This window comes from Muntiacus reevesi, chromosome 1 (genome assembly GCF_963930625.1).
Source record: "Muntiacus reevesi chromosome 1, mMunRee1.1, whole genome shotgun sequence".
NCBI classification, from domain to species: Eukaryota; Metazoa; Chordata; class Mammalia; order Artiodactyla; family Cervidae; genus Muntiacus; species Muntiacus reevesi.
The window spans coordinates 113,105,524-113,132,150 of record NC_089249.1 but is presented as its reverse complement, the minus strand read 5'-3'; the positions used below and the strand labels follow the sequence as shown (position 1 = coordinate 113,132,150).

Sequence of the window (26,627 nt, the reverse complement as noted above, 5' to 3'; positions counted from 1 at the left end):
TCTTTCTAACAAAGGATTTGTATCTAGCATATATTAAAAAAAACCTCCTAAAAACAGAGGGAAAAGAAGAGAAACTCCAATAGGAAAAAAAGGCACTCATATTCATTGAACATGTAACTCATATAAATCAGTAATGTAGAAAACTCAATAGTAACAATAATAAAAAGAATATCCAAGCAGCCAATAAATTTAAGAAAAAGTACTCAATCTCATTTAGAATCACAGAAATGTATCCTACAAAAGAACTAAAATTAAAGAGGCTATTAATGCTAAGGGTTGGTGAGACTACAGAGAAATAGAAACCCTTACATTCTGTTGATGGGATGGATAGGTAGGAATAATGACTCTGAAAACAATCCTTTTATTATCTTCTAAATGTGAACATATATACACAAATGACCCAGCTATTCTACTGGGTATATACTACTGGTACATACCCCACATAAATGTTGCACATGTACCCCAAGAAACATTTGTAAGAATGTTTATGACAGCACCATCTAATCCAAATGTCCAACAGTAAATAAGATGGTGATTGAACAGTAAGAGGGAGCTACAGCCATATATATCTGATAACATACATGAATCTTCCAAACATAACAGAAACAAAATAATACTATATAATTCTATTTTTATAAAACTCCAAAAACAAGTTTTAAAAAAGTTATATTCTTTGAAGCCAGGCAGTGGTTACTCCAAGAAAAAGGAAAGGGAGAGTACTCGGGAAAGGAAGCATAGGAGGCTGCTGGCAGTATTCAATTTCTTGAATCTATGGTGGTCACAGTGTTTACTTCGTGATGATTCATTCAGCTGTAAACTTGGTACAGTTTACTTTATGTATTACATTTCAATTTTTTTAAAAAAGACAAGGAGGGTGGGGAGGAATTCCCTGGCGGTCCAGTGGTTAAGACCTGGCACTTTCACTGAGAGGGGCAGGGGTCTGATCCCTAGTCAGGGAACTAAGATCCAGCAAGCCGCACAGTGTGGCCAAAAAATAAAAGACGTGGGGCATTATCTTTTATATGCTGTACATGCAACCCACAAAATAATAATTACACAAATATTTTAGCTACTACAGTACTACATATCAATTATTTAAGAGTAAAAATCATGTCTGGAGACATCATAACCTTCCACATCTTACACTTCAAGATCCTTTGCCTAATTAAATAAAACAAATAAAATATGTTAAAAAGGACTGCATGAGTTTTTAGTATGTTGCAGGAAGGCAAATATATTTAAGTTTGTTTTCCTGTTATGTGTCATTTATTTTGATCACCTAAAAAAATCTAATTTCTTAGCTTTACATATGACAAAATAAAATACATGTCTTGGAAAATACTAATATTAAAGGAAAATTGAAGAGGTTTGTTTTTCTAATATTAAAAATATATTTTTATAACATTTATAACACATAGAGGTTTAAGGCAGAATATAAATAATGCCTGAGCTAAAGGTTTCTATCAAAAATTTGCATGCTTCCCTTACCATCAAAGTAAGACTTGGGTTGTTTTTATATTCCATACAACATTTTAATAAAATATAGATTTACAACACCATTTATTATTTTATTTACAAAATAAGAATTAAACATTTATAATATTAACTTGCTTAGTATCAAATAGCCCCTCTGAATTTAATCATTTAAGTTGGAACTGCATACAGCACACAATCTGATTCAATTTTAAGCCAAGTAGTGCCACCAAGTGGTAGCAAATTCTTTTTTCAAAACACTACTCTGAAGAAAATGTTATAGAAATGTTATACTGGAAGAAAATACTGGTATGGAAAAATCAATCTTAATAAAGTAAATAAGACTGTGAAATACCTTAGTATAAAAGTTCAAAAACAAAACAGGTCGATCTTTTAAGAAAAAAGTTGTATGTATTACTGCAATGGTCTTACACTTTCAAACTTGTATTTTTCACAGAAAGTAAGGAACTATGAATATAGGGCTGCAGACTTCCCTTGTTGCTGCTTCTTAAAAATTTTTATTGGAGTAGAATTGATTTACAATGTTGTGCTAGTTTCAGGTGTATGTTGCTTGTTTTTTAATTCCATATTTTCTGAAGAGACTTTATTGCTCTAGAAACTAATGAAAACACACACAGTAAAAGACGTGAAGGTTTCATAATCTGCTACCCTTGTGATTTTGGACTTTAGTCCAAACTCCCTCGCCTCCAGGTAAGGGAGTTGGGGCTGAAAGATGGATCCAAAATAACGGTGAATGATATAACCAATCATGCCTATATGATACAGATTCCGTAAATACCCAAAAGGATGAGGTAAAGAGAGCTTCTGGGCTGTTGAACACATGAGATGCTGAGAGCAGAGCACCTAAAGCAGGGAAGCTCTGTGCCCCTTTCCCACACACCTTACTCTATGCATCCTTTCCATCGATCTCCTAAATTCTGTGAGCCACTCTAACAAATTAATTGAAACCCAAGGAGGGGATCATGAGAAGCTCTGATTTAGAGCCAGTTGGGCAGAAGAAGAGATAAAAACCTGGATGTGCAACTAGCATCTGAAGTCCAAGGACAGAATCGTGATAACCTCCAATCTGTAACCAAACAGTCGACATCCTGGGCTTGCACCTGGTGTGTGTGTGTGTGTACTGGGCAGAAGGTGTGTGTGTGTGTGTGTGTGTGTGTGTGTGTGTGTGTGTGTGTGTGTGTGTGTGTGTGTGTGTGTGTGTGTGTGTGTGTGTGTGTGTGTGTGTGTGTGTGTGTGTGTGTGTACTGGGCAGAGGGAGAGTAGTCCTGTGTGATGCTATCTCTGGGTAGATAGTGTCAGGACTGAATTGAATTGTAGAACAATAACTGGTGTCTGGAGAAATGCTTGGTAGTGTGGGGAAACCCCCTTCCCACACCCTGGAATTAAGTCCAGAACTTTAATAATACTATTTTAATTTCATGAACTAGTACTAGCAAAAGAAATGACTAAATTTTAGTATAAAGCTAATGTTTAATACCAAAGTGATAAGTGTTATGTAGTTCTTGTCCAACCCAATAATAATGCACTTAGTCTTAGACCACTTAGATCTCCTAAACACTCTCCCTTTTTTCACTGTACCTCACCTACACTGGCCTTCTTGATATTCCTTGACCAGGCCCAACATACTTTGCATTTAGCACTTAATGCTCTCTGCCTAAAGTTCTTCCTCCAAATATATGTGTAAATCCATTTCTTCAGTTCCAGTCATCTCCTTCTCAGTTCTTGCTGCTGCTGCTAAGTTGCGTCAGTCGTGTCCGACTCTGTGAAACCCCATAGACAGCAGCCTACCAGGCTCTGCCGTCCCTGGGATTCTCCAGCCAAGAATACTGGAGTGGGCTGCCATTTCCTTCTCCAATGCATGAAAGTGAAAACTGAAAGTGAAGTTGCTCAGTCATGTCTGACTCAGCGACCCCATGGACTGCAGCCTACCAGGTTTCTCCGTCCATGGGATTTTCCAGGCAAGGGTATTGGAGTGGGGTGCCATTGCCTTCTCTGTCAGTTCTTCTTACATCATCCTTAATAACACAGCACTTTTAAGTCACTCTTTATCCCCTTTTCTAATTTTACTTTTCTTCACAATACTTAGGGCTTTCCTGATAGATCAGTTGGTAAAGAATCCGCCTGCAATGCAGGAGACCCCGGTTTGATTCCTAGACTGCCCATTCCAGTATTCGTGGGCTTCCCTTGTGGCTCGTAAAGAATCCGGCTGCAATGTGGGAGACCTGGGTTCGATCCCTGGGTTGGAAAGATCCCCTGGAGAAGGGGAAGGCTACCCACTCTAGTATTATGGCCTGGAGAATTCCAGGGGCTGTACAGTCCATAGGGTCACAGAGTCAGCCACAACTGAGCGATTTTCACTTCATACTTCTTCATACATACATCACAATACTTACAAATACCTGAAAGATTATGTAGTTATTTGACTGTTTCCTCTTCCCCACTGAGGGCAGAGGCTAATATTTTGTTCACTTGATACACCCCTGGCATCTAAAATAGTCCTTGAAGTGACTACTCTATGGTCTATCATAAGCAGAATTATACAAAATTAATGCATCTGTGCCTTCTAATTGGACTTGTTGGCTCATTTCTAACCAATTCTTCACACATATAGGCAAAATGATCTTTAAGCTTATTACTCTTCTGTGGAACATGACATTTTCCCCTCTACCAGGACATAGTCCCAAATCTCTAACAGCTAAAATGGCTACACACTGGGGCTTGCCTATGTTTCCAGTTTTGGCACACACTCTCCTAACAGTTCTTAGGGATTCAACCACACTGCCCCTCTCAAATTTCCCAATATCTTCCTTCTCATCACAGGACCTCTGCAGATGCAGTTTCTTTGGTCTTGAATTCTCTGCTATTCTCCCCCAAGCATGCTTTCACATAAATTTAATTAACCTTAGCTCATACTCTTCTTTCAGATCAAAGCTCTAAATATCACTTACTCTAGGAAGTTTTCCTCAAATACTCTATGTCAAATTCCTTTATCATATGCTTTTGAAGAACTGATCCTTTCAGAGCGCTAACGTCTTTCAAATATTCTATTGATTATGGTATAGCCCCCACTGAACTGAGGCAAGAAAATGTTCAACACACCTTCTGTTATATATGCTGTGTTTTTAAACAATGAGAAGGTGCGTGAATACTGATAAAGGGATACAGACAAAGCAAGCTAACTATAAGTGAACAATAAAGTCAGCGATCAAGCAATTTTGGAAATTAAGGCAAATTTTCTTTTTATTAACTTCAATTGTCTTCTCTAGTCATACTGCATGTTTCTGGGTAGACTCTCCCTGGCCATCATTGTGTACACAAAAGATTATAAGCTTACTGAATATTTCTACTAACAATTCTACCATTTCAACTAAACATGAGGAACATAAATCTCCACAACATGTACTGTCCTATCATTAGCTTTCAGGTGCCTAAATAGTAACTATCTCTGGATTGAATTATATAAATTTGGCATATAGTACAAACATTTACTGTTCCCTTATTACAATATCATAAATGGTAATAGGTCAATGCATTTTTAAAACAAATTTATATCATAAATGATATAAAAGACTACAACTCTCTCCCAGATTAAAGTACTTTGTTCTAAGTCCTTTAATATACCTCTTAGATGACACAGATGCATCTCTATCTGCCACAGGTAACTGACTTGATGACTTACATCTTGTTATTACACTCTTGAGAAAATGGTTAAAAATTCACTTAAAAATTCCAAGTAATTTCACTTACCTCTTTAATTCAGTTATGAAAGAGAACATTTGGAACTCACTATTATAGACTAAATTATGTCTCCACCCCACCTTCCTCCATTATATACTGAAGCCTTAAGTCCCAATATCTCAGAATTTAGCCATATGTGGAGACAAGACCTTTAAAGAGGTAAGTAAGTTTAAAAGAGGTAACAAGGGTGGCCCCTAATTTAATCTGGTGGTGTCTTTATAAAGAAAGATTAGGACGCACAAAGAGACATAAAAAATGTACTGCACACAGGAAAACAAAAAGGAATCCTTAAAAAACTGTTCTTATGTAGACCATAAGGCAAGAAAAGAAAGAACAACAACCTGAGAAAACATCAAAAATTACTTCACATATAAATAATCTAAATATATCAGTCAAAAGAAAGAAAATGACAGATTAAAAGAACGACAACCCTACTATATGCAGCTTACAAGAAACTCATTTCAAATTCAATGACATAAGTAGGCTGAAAATAAAAGAATGGAAAAAGATATGCCATGCAAACATTAATAGCTGGTAAAATAGTATCAGAACAAAGAATATTACCAGTGATCAGGAAAACACTAAATAATAGTAAAAAGATCAAACCCACCAGGAAGACAATGACCCTAAACGTGTATATACCAAACAACAGAATCTTGAAATACACTTAACAAAAACTGATAGAGAGGAAAGAGACAATCCATAATTGTTGTAGAGACTTTAACATGATCAACCAGGAGGACCTAAGTGACACACTGAAACACTGCCGAGCAACAAAGGAGTGCATGTTTCCTCCAGCAGCTGTGAGACACTTGTGCAGACAGACAGTACCTTCAGCAATAAAGTAAACCTCAACAAATTTAAAAGACTGGTAATCAAACTAGAAACTGGGTCTAGAAAAAGAAAAGAAAAGTCCCTAACAACTGAAAACTAAATACTTCTAAATAATCCATGGCTCGAAAACTCTCAAAAAATTTTTTTAAAAAGAGAACTTAATGAAAATAGAACTTGCCAAAATAGGAGATGCAGCCAAAGCAATGCTGACAGAGATATTTCAATTTATACCATAACTGCTAAATCTTTAAAGAAAAAAGGACAGAAATATAAATCCAAAGCAAGCAAAAAGGAGGAAATAATAAATATAACAGCAGAAATAAATGAAACTGAAAACAGAAAAATCACTGAAACAAAAAGCTCGTTATGTGAAAAAAATCAATAAAATTAACAAACTTCCAGCAAGAATGATAAAGACTTTTAAAAAACAAAAGTGATCAATTTAATAATGAAACAGGAGATAACACCATATACCCTATAGACATTATAACAATGATAAAGGCATACTGGCATATTAAAAAGCAGAGACATAACTTTGTCAACAAAGGTCCATCTAGTCAAGAGTATGGTTTTTCCAGTGGCCATGTACGGATGTAAGAGTTGGACTATAAAGAAAGCTGAGTGCAGAAGAACTGATGCTTTTGAACTGTGGTGGTGGAGAAGACTCTTGAGAGTTCCTTGGACTGCAAGGAGATCCAACCAGTTCATCCTAAAGGAGATCAGTCCTGGGTGTTCATTGGAGGGACTGATGTTGAAGCTGAAACTCCAGTACTCTGGCCAACTGATGCGAAGAGCTGACTCATTGGAAAAGACCCTGATGCTGGGAAAGACTGAAGGCAGGAGGAGAAGGGGATGACAGAGGATGAGATGGTTGGATGGCATCACTGACTCAATGGACATGGGTTTGGGTGGACTCTGAGAGTTGGTGATGGACAGGGAGGCATGGAGTGCTGTGGTTCATGAGGTCGCAAAGAGTCAGCCACGACTGAGCGACTGAACTAAACTGATGCAGAACTTTACAAAACTAACTTTAACAATTTGATGAAATAAGTCCAATATCTTGAAAAACACAACATACCATAACTCATTCAATATGAAATTAATTTTAAGTAGCCCAATAATTATTAAGGGCAGTGCATTTAAATCGTAAAACTCCCCAAAAAGAAACCTGTAGGCCAAGAAGGTTTCACTGGAGACTTCCAAACTGGAAAATTATTCTATATAACACTGGAGAATTCCAAATTGGAAATTTATTTCAAATAACATGAGCATATCAATTGAAAACCTGACACTCGTTCATGGTAAAAATTTTCAGCATGTGGAATAAAGGGAAACTACTTCAATTTGAAAAAGAACATCTAAGAACACGTACAGCTAACATACATTTAATGGTACAAAGCCTGAAGGCTTTCTTTCTAAAATCTTCTAAACGCAAGAATGTCCAATCTTACCACTCTAATTAAACATATCTACTGGAGTTCTAACCACTGCAAAAAGGCAAGAAAAGGAAACAAAAGCATATACACTGGAAAGGAAAAAATAAAACTGTCCCTATTTGCACATAACACCTCAATGCCTACACAAAAAATTCCAAGAAGTAGACAAAAAAAAATTTTGGAACTAAGAAGTGAGAACAGTGAGGTCACACAATATAAGATAAGACACACATAAATCAACTGCAGGGTGTTAGTTAAAATGGAGTGATGGCTAATTTTATGTCAACATGGCTGGACCAGAGTATCCAAATATGTGGTCAAACATCATTCAGGAAATTTCAGTGAAGGTTTTATATATGAAATTCACAGATTATCTTCCATAATGTCAGTGGGTCTAATCTAATCAGGTGAAGTCCTGGATAGAATGAAAAACTGACTCCCTTGAGCACTAGGGAATTCTACAGCATACAGCCTTTAGACTTGAGCTCCAACATCTGCTCTTTCCCAAGTCTTTAGCCTGAAAGTCTTCAGTTTTGAATTGTAATATCAGCGCTTCCCTGGGTGTCCAGCCTGCTAGCCTACTTTATAGATTTTGGACTTCCAGCCTCATTTTCAAATGAGCTAATTTCTTGAAATAAATCTCTTTACATACACACACATACACTCTCTCTCTCTCTCTCTCTACTTGTTCTGCTTCTCTGGAGAACTCTGATGAACACAGTAAGAAAATTCAAGGGCCTGTCCTTTCAAAGATCAGAAGGAAAAAATAGAAAATAAAAAACCCAAACTGTCAGAAACAACTTTTTCCAAACTCTGGAAAACAGTAAATGGATTGAAGCAACAAAGTGAATGCTCAATCAAGAAAAACCAATTTTAAAATGGTAGGAGATGAAGACGGAAATGGCAACCCACTCAAGTATTCTTGCCTGGAAAACCCCATGGACAGAGGAGCCTGGTGGGTTATAGTCCATGGGGTCGCAGAGTTGGACACAACTGAGCGGACAAGCACAGTTGGAGCATATCTGATACTGTAAGTCAGCTCTATGAACCTGCAGTACATCCTCGTCTAGCTTAGAGACATAGCCAGAATTCTATTACACACAAAAAAACAATGCTCCCAAATATCTATCTTTATGATGACAAAGATAAAATAATGGCTCCTCAAACTCATGATATTTATTTCTTGTGAGTCAGTTTCAACTGATCAATTGATTTTTAAATTAGGGTTTTAATTTAAAATTAAAATCAATTTTAAATTTAAAATTTAGAATAAAAATGACTAAAAACTTAAAAAAAAATAGTAGGTGAGCTTTGTGACATTTTAACTTAGCTTATTTCCAACCTCTTGCACAGCAAAAGTAAAAAAGACATTACTCAGCATTACTGTTCTGAGGACCTGGTTCTCCAAAGAACAGAGCAGACTTTGTCCCAAAAGAGTATGTATATTTGCTTTGGCCAGTCTAAAAGTTGAATAAAAGACTGAAAAAATGTCCATCTTTGTTTCATCTAACTCAAAAATGCCTCAAAACAGAAAAGCAGCAAATCAGAGAATGTTAGAAAGATTGGGAGGAAAAGCTGAAAAGAAATACATTGGTGAAGAGGGCTGTGAAAAGTCTGTGTATAAAACTGGGAATCCAGAAACTCACACCAATGCCTAGAGCAGAATGCTAGTTCAGAAAAGACCTGAAAAAACCTTAAGCTTCCACCTCTAGCTAATCTTCAAGCTCAATAGGAGCAGGAAGTGAAGGCTAATGCAGTTATAAGTAACATGGCTAAGAATTGGAGAAGAATCTAAAAATAAAGTCAATCTGCAATAACTGGAAAAAGTTTTATCTTCTTACATTTTTTTCTCTATTTTATTTTTTTCCCTTTTCTTGGTTCTAGGCATTTTAAGGAAATTTTTTGGGCCAGCAGGTGACCACAAACTAAAGGAACAGAGACTTCAGAGACACATGACAAAAATACAGTTAAAAATTTTAGAGAAATGATATAAACCAAATTAAGTAATGACAAGAAGCCACGAGAGAAAGGAACCTGATTTCTAGAGCTACCACGTTATATTATTTCAAAAGTCCAACTTTCAAGAAAAAAATTACAAGGCATATTAAAGAAACAAGAAAGTATGTCCCATTCAGAGGGAAAAAAATCAATAGAAATTGTTTATGAAGGAACTTATTGGACAAAGTTTTTAAATTGGCAGTTGTAAACATGCTCAAAAAGATAAAAGAAATCATGGTGAAAGAACTAAAGGAAACCAGGAGAACAGTGTGTCAATACAGAGAATATCAATAAAGAGAAATAAATAAAATAAATACTTATGAAAAGGAACTAAACAGGAAGTGCACTTGGCAGTCGTTTCAACAGTGCTTGGACAGAACAGACCCAGGGATGCTCCTGTGTACCAGCCTCTGACCACCTTCCAACCTTTTTTCCATGTGTAACCTTCAGAAGCTGTCCACGATCACCATGACCAGCCACCATTTTTTGAGCTTAACTCCTTATTGCCAATCAACCATGAGTTCCCAGATTCGTCAGAATTATTTCACTGAGGTGGAGTCTGCCTTCAATTGCCTAGTCAACATGCATCTGTGAGCCTCCTAAAATTACCTCCCTCTGGGCCTCTGTTTCAACTGCGAGGATATGGCTCTGAAGGGTGTGGGCCACATTTTTCACAAATCGGCCAAGGAGAAGCGGGAGTGCATGGAGCATCTCTTGAAAAGGTAAAACCAGCATGGCAGTTGTGCCCTCTTTCTGGACTTGCAGAAGCCGTCTTAAGATAAGTGGGGTAAAACCCAAGACACTATGGAAGCCACCCCTCTCACAGAAAAGAACCTGAACTAGGCCCTTTTGCATCTGCGTGGCCTGGGTTCTGACCGCGCAAACCCCCACATCGGTGACTTCCTGGAGAACCACTTCCTAGATGAGGAGGTGAAACTCATCAAGAAGATGGGCAACCCCTTGACCAACCTCTGCAGGCTGGCTGGTCCCCAGGCTGGGTTGGGTGAATATCTCTTCAAAAGGCTCACCCTCAAGCAGGACTAGAAGCCTTTAGAGCCCAGTGGCCTCTGAGGAGCTTCCCTCATATCAGGGCTGCCTGAAGGCCCTCTCTGCAGCCATTAGGCAACATTTTAACACCCTGATGCCCCCTCTCAAGCCTTGGACCAAATGGAAACAATAAAGATTTTTGCAGCAAAAAAAAAAGGAACCAAACCAAAATTCTAGGACTAAACAATAATTAAATTGAAAAATTCACTAGTGGGCTTTCAAAAGTACATTTGAGCAAGCAGAAGAAACATTCAGTGACTGTGAAAGTAGGTCAACTGAAATTATGCAGTCTGAGAAGTAGAAAAAAGAATAAAGAGGAATGAACTGTGGTTAAGAGACCTACGGACGCTACTAAGCATACCAACACATTTATAATGAGAGACAAAGAAGCAGATGAGACAAGAGGCAGAAAGAATATTTCAAAAATTAATGGCAATAAACATACAAAACCTGAGAAGCAATGAATTTAATCAAACAAGAAACTCAACAAAATCCAAATAGGATAAATACAGAGATCAAGACAAAGTCATATTAATATAATACTGTCAAAATTAAAAGAGAAGGAATGAATAATAAAAGCAGCAATGGAGAGGCAGGGGTCATATGCAAGAGGTCTATATGAAGATTAGAAGGTAATTCCTCATCAGAAACTATGGAGGCCAGAAAGCAATGACATATTTATGAAGGGCTGAAAGAAAATACTTGTCAATCAAGAATTCTATCCCCAGCAAAATTATACTTCAAAATTGAAAGAGGAGGTAAGACAGTTCAAGATTAAAAGCTGAGAAAGTTCATCACTGTTAGATCTGCCCTATGAGATATGTTAAAGGGAGTCTACCTTAATGTCTGGAGTAAGAATGTTACATACAAACACTAATTGATTATTCAAACAAACATTTATTGAGTTCCTCTGTGCTAAGAGCTGTTCCAGACAGTGAGTGTACAATGGTGAACCAAGTAGGCGAAGTCCTATTGTGACATATACCTTTTTTCTTAACAATTTGCTGAATCACAATTAACCTAAAGATTTCATGACCATTTTAACCTAAACTGTTACACAGGCAGGAAAATACCTACTTACATCATCAAATATCAGAACTCGCATTTATGTATTAGACACTATTAATGGAAACCCAAGATTTAACATTTTAATATATCCTTAGGCTGTTCAAGTATCTTTGGTAAGACTATGGCAATCAACAGTATGATTAATTGTTCATTAATGATATTAAATCTTGTTTAATTAAGAATAAGCACAGACCAGAATTTCTAATAAAAATAGCAGCTCATAAATTTAAACAGAGCAAGTCATTTTCAAAAAATTTTAGGTCAACTGAATTATTTCACAAAGATGCTTTGCAGAGCTATCTTACAAAGAGATATCAAAATAAAAAATTAATTTGTGAGATATTATGAAGATTTAATGCTGATGACTCTCAGATCTCCTTTAAGTTATAGGCCATTTGTAACTAACTGCCACATGACATTTCCACTCAAATGTCTTGAGCTACTTAATGCTCAAGCTCAATATAGCTAAAATTTCATTCTTGTTTTCTATAAACCTGCTTCTTCTCCACAGTTCCTATCTAATTACTGTACTACTGCCAGGCTGGAAACACAGATATTATCCTCAACTCTTTCCTTACTCTCCTACCACTAAAATTTCATTACAACTAAACACCAAAGTTGACCTATTTTCTCGTTTAAACCTCTCTCAAATCGAATTACATCTCTTCCATTACCACCACTCTGAAGACAGGCCAGCAGCCTCCCCCTACAAACTGGTCATCCTGATTCCAATCTAGTTTCTTCACTAATTTGTTCTCCATTTTAATTCTCCACATTTCAAAAACCCAGATCTGACCACAGCACTTCCTCATACTTAAACTCCTTGAATAGGAGTCTGCTAATCCAAATTCTTTAAAGTGATCTGTAAGACCCTCAATAAAATAGCTCAGGTAACGCATATATGAAAAACTGTCCAAGATGTATCAGTAAACAGTCAGAAAACAATGGAGAATACATACCAGCCATTTTGAGTATGGTGCTGAGTGAGAGGAGAGTTTAACTTCTTATTTTAAGCATTTCCGTACTATTTGCTCACACATATAAGCAAATGTGGCTTTTATGTACAAAATAAAGCTCTGAAAATACTAAATGTTACTTGGTAATATATTTGGAAAAGGTCTAATGTATATTGTGCTATCTTATTTAGAATGAGGAACAATTTTATTAATTAAAAAGTTTTCTTTTTCATAGTACAACAATGGGAAGCACATCTACAGTGCTACTAAAGAAAGGAAGCACAGAAAGGTTAGTTACAGAAACAAAGTTAATATGAGATGTCCATAAAGAACTTTAAATCCCTGGATTCAAGAATTATGCAAAATGAAAAAGTTTAGCACTATCTGGCTGTGTTAAATATTGAAGTACAAAATGAAGAGGAAGAGTCTGAAACTGAGGTATACCTATCAGCCTCTGAGAAGAAAAGCTGGTCTAAAACCTCTAGAGACACATAAATCAAGCAATCTCAAGAGTAAACTTTTATCAATAAGAGAACTAAACATACTTCATATCCAGGATGAAATAAAAGAAACAGCCAAGGTTCTATATTCAATAAGAATCTGTGTCTAAGAAAAACAAGGAACAGCATGAGATGGGGTCAATGCCCAACTCTGTGTTCAAGCTTAATGGCAGAAGCTGCAGAAAGAGAAGGCAACAAATTGATCCCAGTGGGGGAGAACCTCTCCTTCCTTTGGATTTGCTAGAAGGCAATAAAGCGTCAGGCATAATAACCCCCCAGGTGACTATGATAGCCAACCCAACTAGCCCAACTTCAAACCTCAATTAAAGAAAACTAATGCAAAATGCTTTAAATTTATTTAAGTTTTATTTCTTAAGAAAGTAAAATGTTTATATAAATTACCAAATATATTGATAAGACAAAATCTTTAAAACTACTTCTCAGCAAATAACAAGCTTCCTAAGTCACAGGAATCAATAATGTTATTACAATTCCAGACTATGATTCAATTTTTTTCCTCCTCTCCAGTAGTTTTTTACCCTCAGGAACATGAGGAAAAGTTTTCTTCACTTCTTAAAGATGTGATCAGGATTTCTATGTATTAGTCTACCTAGCAGAAACTCACAGAGAAAATATTAGTAGCAAACACTCCAATTTCCAAAACATGGATTAATGCCTTTATTTGGAAAGAATAATCAAAATCAATGATGACACTCAATATTCCTTAACATCTGGACTAAGAACATTATTAGCCATTTTATTCCAACTGGACTGAAAGAAGACTAGTAGGATGTTTTACTTCTCTTTCCAAACTGCCTATCTTTGGATTGCCTTCATTGGCTCCTTCTTACAGTCTAACAGCAACTGAAGTGCAATGCCCTCATCCCATTCCAGCCAGTACTCTGAACCCTATTTAATAGAGAGAGAACTCTACTGGCTGTTCTGTGTGTAATAAATCACTAAGTTCACATAGCATTCTGACACTGTGCTACTAAGATAAATAAGATATAGATGGTATATACCCTCAAAGAATTCACAGTCTAGTAAAGAAAACAGACTAATCTGGAATGGACAGGTCTGGCTCAAAGGACAAGATGATGCTTGAGATGAACTATTTCAAGAGATAAGCTGACAACCAGGAGAAAACATATTCGCAGTTGGGGAGACAAGAGGGTGGGAGAAGAATGACAACATATACATGGAACTAAAACTAGGAACATAAACATCATGCTTATTCAGATAATTCTAGAACAGCTGTAATGAGGTAATGATATAACATGCTACGAGTTCACACTTTACTGTGCAGGTGACGGGGGACAAAGAAGGAGACAACTAGTGGAAAGAAAGCAATGCAGAAAGTTGGCAGGTGAGGGCAGAAACATTGAGAATACAAGGAACAAAATCATAGAGAAAACCTAAATTTGTGTTAACACAATAGAATATTACTCAGCAATAAACATAATAAACTACTAACACAACAACATGGATGAAACTCAGAAACACTTGTGTTGAATGAAAACAGCCAGATATAGGAGTATATATTATATAATTCTATGTACATAAAGTTCAAAAACAGGCACAACTAGGCTATGTTGACAGAATTTAGAAAGATGCTCACTATGGGGGAAAGGCTACTGGATTGGAAAGGAAAGAGCACAAGGAACTTTCTGAGACAATGACAGTGTTCTACATCTTAAATTACACAGGTTATACATGTAAAAACCTTATTTAGCTCTACACTTTAAATTTTCCACATTTTACCATACTTAATCTAATAAAAATGTATATTATACCTTAACAAAAAAGCAAATGCATATGTAATTGTGCTGGAATAAAATGGTGGTGCAGTGGTAAAGAATCCGCCTGCCAATGCAGGAGACACAGGAGACTTGGATTCAGTTCCTGGGTGAGGAAGATCCTCTGGAGGAGAAAATGTCAACCTACTCCAATATTCTTGCTGGAAAACTTCATGGACAGAGGCGCCTGATGGGCTACAGTCTATGGAACCACAAATAGTCAACATGACTGACCAACTGAGCACACACAAAACCAGAGTAAGTTAAAACCAGTGTCATCCCACAAGCAATATCTAACTCGAAAGAAATCAGAATGCTGCTGCTGCTAAGTCACTTCAGTTGTGTCCGACTCTGTGCGACCCCATAGACAACAACCCATCAGGCTCCCTTGTCCCTGGGACTCTCCGGGCAAGAACACTAGAGTGGGTTGCCATTTCCTTCTCCAATGCATGAAAGTGAGGAGCGAAAGTGAAGTCGCTCAGTTGTGTCGGACTCTTAGCAACCCCATGGATCGCAGCCTACCAGGCTCCTCCGTCCATGGGATTCTCCAGGCAAGAGTACTGGAGTGGGGTGCCATTGCCTTCTCAAGAAAACAGAATAAACACCCTAGTAGACACTGTATTCAACTAGCTTCAGAAAGATATATAGGCAAGTGTTCCTTATAATAAGTGCTGTGAAAATAGTTTCTTTAAAAAAAAAAAGGAAATAGTTCACTATTAACCAAAAGATAAAAATTTTCTAGACATCAGTATCTACCTTATAAGATGTACTGTAAAGACTAATAAGGCATGAGAAGCACCTAATATAGTAAGTATTCTCCAAATCACCACTATTATTACAGCATAATACCAGTAAAATAGAAACGTCCCTTCAAACTATGACTAAACCACTACTTGAGAATATACCATCTCACTGCACATTACTCAACAGCACTTCTCATCCCAGGCTTTTTTAAACCACTGAGGTCAGCATGGCTTTGACAGCTGAAACATCTAGTTAGATTCAGAAAGACCGGAGTTAATTTTAATGTAATCAAAGTATTCTTTTTCATCTCTTTATATCCTGAAGCCATGTTCACTTACCAACAGATTAGTAAATGTATCCTTTTAACATCTCAATTTATATTATTAAAAAAGCAATCTTTCACATATCAGACCAGAAGTACATGATTACAATTCAATTTTCTGAAGTCAACAGTCTTAAAAAATTAAAATAGATATGAATGCTAAACCAGAAGTCATTCAGTAGAAATACAAAAAATATTAAAACAATCATTTATAACTCTGAACATTACATTACTGTAAAAAGTCATAATTTGGCAAATTTAAATAACTGTGGAAGTGTTTTATTAATGGAAATAAGAAAGTAAATTTCACAAAAGCAAAGATGACTCAAGAAGTTTTAAGAAGGAAACACTGAAGAAATCTAAGCAAATCTCTTATTGAGCTGGATTCCAAGTAGCTAAACCAAATATCAACTTGATTTTCGAACGTGTTTAAGGGTCACTGGAAACTGCATACTTAAGTCAATCACAGCATAAAAGGAGGAAAATTAAGAATGTAGTTCTACTATTTGACAGCTGTGTTTTTACTTCCATCAAATCAAATGAACCAAGTGTATCAAAAAGTTGTTTTCTTTGTATTTCAAAATTTTATTTAAAGACTCATTGCTTTGGATTTGGAGGTATGCTTTTTAAACATATATTTTTGTATTATTCCTATTTTGATTTGTAATATTTAACAAAGTCGTCTTCTACTTACCTAGATTTTGTCTTATTAACATCTCGCTGCAAGAACAATCTCATTCGAAATTAAATCAAACCTGAAAGAATACATGTAAAGGCAATCATTTAGTTTTTCTGCTTCAGGTATGAATAAATATATCTATGATATACTATTTTTTAAATTAAAAACCATAAATTAAATTATTACAGTAACTTTCAAGAAACTATTGCCAGCTACCTTTACTTGAGGAATAATTATCTATTCAAATGAAAAACAAACTTCTTAGTGCTCTTGTTTCCATTAATATTAATAGTATGGCAAATAGCAAGAATTAAAATATTTCTGAATAAAACACAGACTTCTATCTATGTCAATGCTTATCTAATATTACATATATGCCAAAAATACACCAAAAAGTTTTAAAAAAAAGAGCTGTCATAAAAGTATATATTAATAGTAGCCATAATAATGGCTAACATTGATTAAATATTTACTAAATGCCAGGGAAGATTATTGTAGAGAATAGTAAATATTGATACTCTCTAGGTTCCTCAATTTAACCTTCAATCCAGTATAATGACACCTTCAGCCTAACTCCACTGAAAATTTACTTGTCAAAAATCACCTACCCCTAATTTTATCACACTTCACAAATTCTAAAACTTTAATATATCCTACTCTGAATTCTACACTTCAGCTTTTGCCCTTCCTGAAAATCAGCTTGTTACTCCTCTGAATTTTTATTTTCAAAAAACAGCGCCACCACAGCTACTACTGTTCTCACCTAGATTACTGTAACTTGTGTTTCTAGACTCCCTATCCACCGAATTTATCCGTCCCAAACATTGTTAATAATCATTTTCCAATGACTACCCTGAAGAATCACATCTATGCCTCAAGTCCTTCACAGTACTCATCAGTGACCTGAGTCTCATCTATCTCTCCAATCTTTACTCTCTTCCTCACTTCAAGTTTCTACTAAACCCCTTCAACTCCCAGAAGAGCCCCTAAGCTCTTTCTCAGTCTTTTCGCATGGTGAACTATACTTACTTTTTATTTCTCCTTAACCTTGCTAACACCTTTATACTAGTTTTTTGATATTTAGTCACCCTGGCAGATCTTTCTTTAATTTCTTCAACTATGTAAAGCTGTGTTTCTCAATTACAACTAGTGATTTCTCAAATAGCAACTAGTGATAACTCTATATAAACTGTTTACTTGTGGGTTTTCTAAGCTACACTGTGGACACATTGAGCATAATAATTAATTTATCTCACTTCAGCACTTTCACTGGATAGCACATAATAAAAACCTAACAATGTAGTGTAGGCAAAATGAAAGATTAGATATTTTACATTGTATCCCCACATGTACATAGGATACAGAAGAGAGGAAAGTAAAATTCAGTCTAATGAATTTAATTCACATGTTTAAAGACTAGAGAAAAAATTTCTATCATTTCTGGATGTCAGTAACGTTACTTTATAAAAGGACTACATCTAAGTAAACATACAACTAACAAGAATGAGCCCAGTGCAAACTTTTATTGAGTAAATGAATTAATTTCACTGAGGAACAGTACTAAGATTTGGCACTACATGTTTCCATCTATCTCTACAGAAAACAGTTTGTGGACAATAATGCTAGACTAATTTAAGTTTAGTATTAAGCAGAAAAAATATTGGAGAGGAAGGTGAATATGGTTTTAACATTAATAATGTCTACAGTCTAGAAAAGTGGTTCTCAAACTTCAATGTACGTAGGAATCACCCAGAAGGCTTATTATGCAAATATGGCTAGGCTCTACTCTCAGAATTCCTTATTTAGCAAGTCTAAGATTGTCAAAGTGAAAATCACTCAGTCCTGTCCGACCAACTCTTTGGGACCCCATGGACTTTATACAGTCCAAGGAACTCTCCAGACCAGAATACTGGAGTGGGGAGCCTTCCCCTTCTCCAGGGGAATCTTCCCAACACATGAATTGAACCCTGCATTGCTGGCAGATTCTTTACCAGCTGAGCCACAAGGGAAATCCAGCTGACCATTTTGAATTTCTGAAGTTCCTAAGGTCATGCTAATGCTGATACTTCTTGGAGCACCCACTGAGAACACAGACCTCCAGTTTCTCGCATAATGTTTAGAAGAGATGAAAATATTCTGCCACGCATTGCCACCAGCCTTCACCTACCCAAAACTATCTAGAGACCTATTACAAACTAAATCATAAATCAAACTGAGAACATCAGAAATCTCCTATGAAACGCTCAGTATGATAGGATAAAAAATGGTCCTGTAAAAGATATCCACATCCTATTCCCTCAAATCTGTGAAGTTTATTTTATATGGCAAGAGGGAAAAAAATGTCTTTGCAGGTGTGATTTACGTTAAAGATTTTGAGATGGAGAGACTATCCTGGATTATCTACATGGGCCCTAAATGCAATCACTTACAAAGTGGGAGACATGGAAAAATTTGATGACACACAGAGAAGGTGAAGTCAGGGCAGAGAGATTAGAAAACACTGGCCTTGAAAACTGCAGCCATAGCCAGGAATTGAGACAAGGAAAGGAACAGATTCTCCTATACAGAGAACATCACTGATGATACCTTGACTTCTGCCCAGTGATACTGATTCCAGACTTCTGGCATTCAGAACTGACAGAATTAAATTTCTGTTATTTCAAGCAATCTAGTTTCTGGTAATCTGTGAGAGCAGCCTAGGAAATAAACATACTGAAGATGGCAAGTTGTCTGGGAGATAAATCAGAAGCACTACATAAAACTTGTTACAAACTGAACTGTGTCCCTATAAAATTTGTATGTTGAAGCTCTAACTCCCAATACAATTTATATTTGGAGACAGGGCCTATAAGGAGGTAATAAAGGTTAAACAGGGTCATAAGGATGGGGCCCTAACCCAACATGCCTGGTGTTCTTACATTAATTAACAAGAGAGAGATACCAGGGATATAGGCACAGAGGAAAAGCCCTGTGAAGACATAGTGAGAAGACTGACATCTGCAAGGAGAGAGGTCTCAGGGGAAACCAAACCTAACATTCAAATCTTGAACTTTTAGCCTCTAGACTTGTGAGACAATAAATTTCTTAAGTTACCTAGTCTGTGGTCTTTTATTACAGTAGCCCTAGCCAACTAATACAAAAAAATATGCATGTTTGCACAAAAGCATATACAAATACTACACACAGTAACTAATTTTTTGAATTTGTGTGCTAGTCACTTAGTCGTGTCTGACACTTTGCAACCCCATGGACTGTAGCCCACCAGGGTCCTCTGTCCATGCAATCGATTATCCAGGCAAGAATACTGGAGTGGACAGCCATTCCCTTCTCCAAGGGGATCTTCCCAACCCAGGGATTGAACCCAGGTCTCTTACATGGGCAGGCTGATACTTTAAATAACAGTTTAGCAGTTTAATTTCAGTCTGGGAAAAACCCACTTTTAATTGTATTTGCTCCTCAAAGAGACAAACCAGGCCATTATAAACACTATCTTGTTTAAAGGGAGTATCTTATAAAGAAGTTTGATAGGAGGTAGGCTTCCCTGGTGGCTCAAATGGTAAAGAATCTGCCTGCAATGCAGGAAACCTGCATATGATCCCTGGGTTGGGAGGATCCCCTAGACAAGGTCATGGCAACCCACTCTAGTATTCCTGCCTGGAGAATTCCAGGGACAGGGGAGCCCAGTGGGCTATAGTCCATGAGGTCACGAAGAGTCAGAAAGGGATGAGTGACTAACACTAGACAGAAAGTTCCCTTTAAATCCATACCTAAAGTATAATATAATTAGGATATTCTTTAGGCAAATACTGGAAGGGGACACAGAAAAAACACTTAAGTAACTGATAGAGCTGGTTTTATCTCATAAAGTACATTTTAAGAGAAAGCTGCAAGCTAAAATGTCAAATATATCCTCCCTAAAGCCCACAATCCCACTCTAATCATGAGAAAAACATCAGACAAATTTTGATAGAGGAAAATCCTATAATATACCTAACCAATATTCCTCAAAACTGTCAAAGTCATTAAAAATACAGTTTTAAAAAGTCTAATGAGAAATGACAACTAAATGTAATGCAGTATCCTGAGTGGGATCCTGGAAGAGTAAAATAACATTAGGTAAAAACTAAGAAAATTTGAATAAACTATGATCTTTAGTTAATAATGATGTAACGATATTGGTTCACTAATTGTAACAATTGCACCATATTAAAGTAAGTTGTTAATAACAGAGAAAACAAAGTGTCCACGGGGGAGGAAGGGTAGAGTGGGAACTCTATACTTTCTATTCAAATTTTCTATAAATCTAAAATTTCTAATAAATAATGTCTTCATTTTTCAAATATTTTCAGTGTACAGAAAAGGCATGAATATATTTTAGAAATTTAAACACTGACAAATTAGAAATGGCTTCAGAATGAAACCCCAAATGCAGATAACAGCAAAAATATATGTAAGGTAGGCCACAAAACAAGTCTTACCAAATTCATTCAAAGACTGAATTCATGCCAACTATCTTCTCTCACCACACTGGAATGAAATGAAAAATCAACAGCAAAAAGAAAATAAGAAGATCCATAAATACAGCAAACAAAACAACTAACTCTTAAACAACCAATGGGTCGGAGAAGAAATCACAAGGGAATTTAGAAAATATTTTGAAAACACAACATACCAAAACTAATGGGATACAGTGACGGCAGTACTAAGAAGAAAGTTTATATGCTCACATTAAAAAAAGAAGATCTTAAATCATCAGCTTAACTTTATACTTAAATAAGAACTAAGCCAAAAGTTAGTAAAAGAAATAATAATAAAGCAGTGATAAAGAACAGAAATAAGAGGAAAAATGCGTTTTTTTTAAATCAACAAAACTGACAAATTCTTATTTAGACTAAGAAAATAAGAGAGATTATTCAAACAAGATGATAAAAGCGGGGACATTACAATGAATGTCAAAGAATTATGAGATTACTATGAGCAATTATATACCAATAAAAACACAATCTATGATGACCAAATCATGAAGCACTAAAAAATCTGAACAGATCTATAACTAGATAAGGAGACTGATGCAATAATCAAAACCCTCTCAATGAAGAAATGAAGAACCAGGTGATTTCACTAAATAATTCTACCAACTATTTAAGCAAGAATTCTCCTCAAACTCTTCTCAAAAACTGAACACAAAAGAACATATGCAAACTCATTCTCATTAAGGTTAATGAGATTAGCTTTATGCTGATACCAAAGACAAAGACACAACAAGAAAACTACAGACATACATGAGTATTTGCCAAACGCCTCAACAAAACACCAGCAAACTGAATGATATTCACCATGAGCAAATTGGATTTACTCCTGGAAGGCAAGGATGGTTCAACAGACAAAAATCAATTGATGAAACGCATCACATTAATAGAAGGAAGGACAGAAACCATGTGACCATCTCAATTGATGGAAAAAAAACTTTTGACAAGACTCAAAATCATTTTATGTAGAAACATGCAATAAACTGGTAACAAAAGTAAAACTGTGTTTTACTTTTCAACACAGTAAAAGTCACATGAGAAAAGTCCACCATTAATATCATACTCTAGTCAAAGATTGAAAGCTTTTTCTTTGAGAGCAAAAAGAAGGTAAGGATGCCCACACTTGCTACTTCTATTCAACACAGTACTCGAAGTACAAACCAGAGCAATTAGACAGGAAAAAATTAAAAGGCACACAATAGAAACAAGGAAGTCACGTCACCCGTTTGCTGATAACATGATCTTATACATAGAAAATCTTGAAAATTCTTTAAAAATGTTAAAGCTAGTAAATGGTCTCAGCAGTTTTGCAGGATATAAAAACAACACTCAAATATCAGTTGTGTTTCAACATATTAACTCTCACACTTCCTCATTTCAAAACATATTACAAAGCAACAGTAAGCAAGACAGTGTGGGACTGACATAAAGTCAGACATACAAACCAAAAAAAGAGAAGATTCAAAAAAAGAGAATGAGTCCAGAAATAAACCCATGCATGTGTGGTCAAATGATTTTTTATAATGATGTCAATACTACACAACTGGGAAAACTGGATCAAAACATGCAAAAGAATGAAGTTGGATCTTTACCTAACACAACATTAAAAAATAAACTTAAAACAGATCAAAGACCTAAACATGACAGCTAAAATCCTGAGAAGAAAAAGGCCAAAAGCTTCAGACACTGAGTTTTAGGCATTGATTTCTTGAATATGACACCAAAAGCAGAGACAACAAAAGCAAAAATAGACAAGGCAGACTACCTCAAAATTAAAAATTCCTCTTCATCAAAGGAATCAATCAATACAGTGAACAGGCAATCTACAGAATGAGAAAAAATTTTTACAAATCATATTTTTGGTAAGGGGTTAAATATCTGAAATATGTAAGTAATATTTACAACTCCACAACAAAAATACAAAAACAATCCTATTTAAAAACAGGTAAAAGATCTGAATAGACAAATATACAAATGTCCAAAGAATATATGAAAAGATGTTCAACATTGCTAATCATAAGAAAAATGCAAATCAAAACCACAATAAGATATTTCATATCTCAACAGAATGGCCACTACCAAAAGAACAGAAAATAATAAGTGCTGGAAAGGATACAGAGAATTGGAACTCTTGTGTAATGTAAGGGGGAATGTAAAATGTTACAATTACAGAAAATAGTGAAGCAGTATCTCAAAAAATTAAAAACAGAATTAGCATATGACCCAGTAATCTTAGTTTTGGATATATACCAAAATAATTCAAAGTACAACAGGATCTCAAAGAGATATTTGTATACTCATGTATCTTGTAGCATTATTCAAGAGACAGAAGCAAACTCAATGCTCAGCAGCAGATGAATGAATAAAGGAAATGTGGCATATACATACAATGGAATATTAGGTAGTCTTTAAAAATGAAGAAAATCCTGTTACACGCTACATCATGGATGAACTTGAGGACATTATGCTAAGTGAAATAAGCCAATTACAAAATAAATATTGTATGATTTCAATATGAGGTATTTAACATAGTCAAGATAACAGAACAAAAGAGCAGAAAGGTGGCGGCCAAGGGTTAAGGATGGGAGGGGGGGGATAAAAAATTGTGTTTTAATAGTAGAGTTTCAGTTTCACAAAATACAAAATTCTACAGATCTAGATCATACCCAAAAGGGGGATGCAACTGAAAAAAAAGAATTACAAAGTGGCAAGAGGAAACTTTGGGGGGTGATAAATATATTCATTATCCTGGTTGTAGTGATGACTTCCTCAGTGTATGTTATGTGTGTGTGTGTGTGTGTATATATATATATATAAACTTATCATAGTATACACTTTAAATGTGTCATTATATCCACCAATAAACAAATCTGTTTTTAAAACCTCAATTATAACAAAAAGAAACTCAATTATAAAAAACAGGTGGAAAATCTGAAGCAGTACTTCATCAAAGATACATGAATGAAAAATAAGTACATGAAAACATGCTTAGTATCATTTGTCAACATGGAAATGCAAGTTAAAACCACAACAAGTTATCACTACACAACTGAAATGCTAATACACACATGCAGGAAGATAAAATGGTACAATCACTTTGTAAAAACTGTATCACCATATCTTAAAATATCAAACACTTAGTAGGTGTTTACCCAAAGAAACAAAGCGTATGTTCACACAAAGACTTATATACAAATGATCATCTTTATTTATAACAGCCAAAGCTGAGGGAAAAATATCCAACAACATATAAAGCTTTAAGTTATATACAATGAACAAAGTAGAATTTAACTTTGCAACAAGACACATGCAACACAGATGTATCTGAAAACATCATGCTGAGTGGAAAAAAGCAGACAAAAAGATCTCATAATGCACAGCTTCATCCACATAAAATTCTAGAAAATTCAAACTAATGTATCAAGTGACAAAAAGCAGATCAGTTATTGTGCATTAGGGAAGAAGCAATAAATTGGAAAGGATTACAAAGGGGCACAAGGAAACTTCGGAAGATAAAGGATATATTTATTATCTTGTGATGACTTCATGGGTATATACAGATATCAAATCTATTCAAATTGCACACTTTAAACCTGTGTGATTTATTATGTATCAATTGTACTTCAACAAATCTGTTTAAAATATCACAATATGCAAAGAGTAATATGCAGGGCAAAATAAAGTCAAATTAAGAAGGTTAGAATGATAATGATAAACACACAAAAAATTGTCACTTATAATCAAGAGAGTAACAGTATAAATTAATCATCTATTAATACTTACAACTGGTACTACAACAGGCATTACAATTACCTACAACTGATAACTCTGTCCATGAACAATGCTTACAAAACCCCATCAGACACACTCCATGAAACAAGTGTAAGTCATCTTGACTACTGGACGGATCAATGTATTTAATTTACACTTGTCACAACTTCTATTCTTAAACACAATTCCTACTGAAATACAATGGGGATCAATCTAGAATAAAATAACATCAAAAATTCTACAGCATGAATCAAAAGTCTGTCTGCAAAAATAACCCCAATTCTGTACCATCCCATTCATTATTCATGCACTTGGCAATGAGACTTTGCAGTTTCCCCTAACAAGAGATGGGCTTCCTTGGTCACTCAGACTGCCTGTAAAGAATCTGTCTGCAGTGCAGAAGACCTGGGTTCAATCCCTGGGTCAGGAGAATTCCTAGAGAAGGGAATGGCTACCCACTCCAATATTCTTGCCTGGAGAATTCTATGGAGGGAGGAGCCTGGTGTACTACAGTCCATGGGGTCACAAAGAGAGTCAGACATGACTGAGTGACTAACACTACCAAGAGATCTTTCCACAGACCTGTTTACTCCAGGCTTGACCTTTTAAGGAAGATCAATAGAATGTAGCAAATGTCACAGTTAGCCAGTTCTGAGCTAGGCTTCAAGAGGCCATGTATGTTGCTGCTCTCTTGCAATCCTGCCACTACCATAAGAACAAACCCAAACTAATCTACTAGAGGACAAGAGGAAAGCCCAGATGTCCCACACCAGTCCATCCTAGAGAACCCCCATCCAGCAGTGGCAGAATCATTCTCCTGACCTGGTTCTGAATGCAGACTTAAATGAGCCCTACCAAGACAAGAAATTCTGTGTGATTCAGACTTACTCTAATAATAAGTGTTTGTTTTATGTCAAGTTCTAGAGTAATTTGTTACACAGCAATAGCCAACTGATACAGCAACCCTATTTTAAAGATACCATATTATTCTTATCCCTAGAAGGAGTCATTGCAGATTAACAACTGATGTAGGTCTCTCAACTTCTGAAAACAATGGGAAAAGGAGGCATAAAAGTCTCTTTTATTGTTTTACTAACAGTGACTCTAGAAAATATCTGTCAGTTTGTCAGGCTCAGAGATACACAAACTGAGCAAAATAATTTTAACAAGTTATCAGTCAACTACAATCTCTCATGAAATTGTGTTGCAAGGTAGTTTTACTGGATCCAACAATACAATCAAATCTTTCAGGGTATGCCTTAAATCTATAAAAACTGTTACAGAACAATCTGCTTCTTTGCCTAACATTCTTTTTCCTATTTATGCTAATGGTATCTTCCTTTGGGAAACAGTATTAATATGTATCTGTTACAACTGCACCAATCTTAAGCCCCTGGATCAAGGGATGAACAAATGATACCTAGACTGATCAGAGTACCTTTTGCTCCTAGTTACCATTACTATATAATGGATGGCAACATAGCCAGAATGGGAAATTTGGAATCCTTCTTACGATACCTGCAAGGACTACTGGGAAAGGTACACTCTTCAGCGGAAATCACGGTTATGACAATGATGTATATCACAGCAGGTAGTGCCCATCTTTGCCACCTCGTGGAGATAACACACTTAGCAATGAATTCACCACAGAAAACAATCAAAGCCAAGGGATGGAGACATTATTCTATCATTTACATCCATTGATTCAAACATGT

General features: G+C 35.8%; 1 protein-coding gene and 1 pseudogene across 17 annotated transcripts in view; one reads left to right on the top strand and one right to left on the bottom strand.

The window, feature by feature from the left end:
* Positions 1 to 26,627, bottom strand: part of ZNF644 (zinc finger protein 644) — a 100,890-nt gene that overhangs the window by 49,533 nt on the left and 24,730 nt on the right. For 13 of the 17 annotated variants that reach the window (XM_065909038.1, XM_065909028.1, XM_065909129.1 and 10 more), the window contains one exon: positions 16,628 to 16,688. The exons of 3 other annotated variants lie outside the window; for them this stretch is intronic. In XM_065909038.1, the coding sequence (XP_065765110.1) occupies positions 16,628 to 16,671 (44 nt within the window). In that variant the 5' untranslated portion in view covers positions 16,672 to 16,688. Of the gene's footprint in view, positions 1 to 16,627; positions 16,689 to 21,090; positions 21,140 to 26,627 lie in introns of all 17 variants that reach the window. One more of the 17 variants, XM_065909047.1, reaches the window with a different exon arrangement.
* On the top strand, positions 10,017 to 10,544 carry LOC136163453 (ferritin light chain pseudogene; annotated as a pseudogene).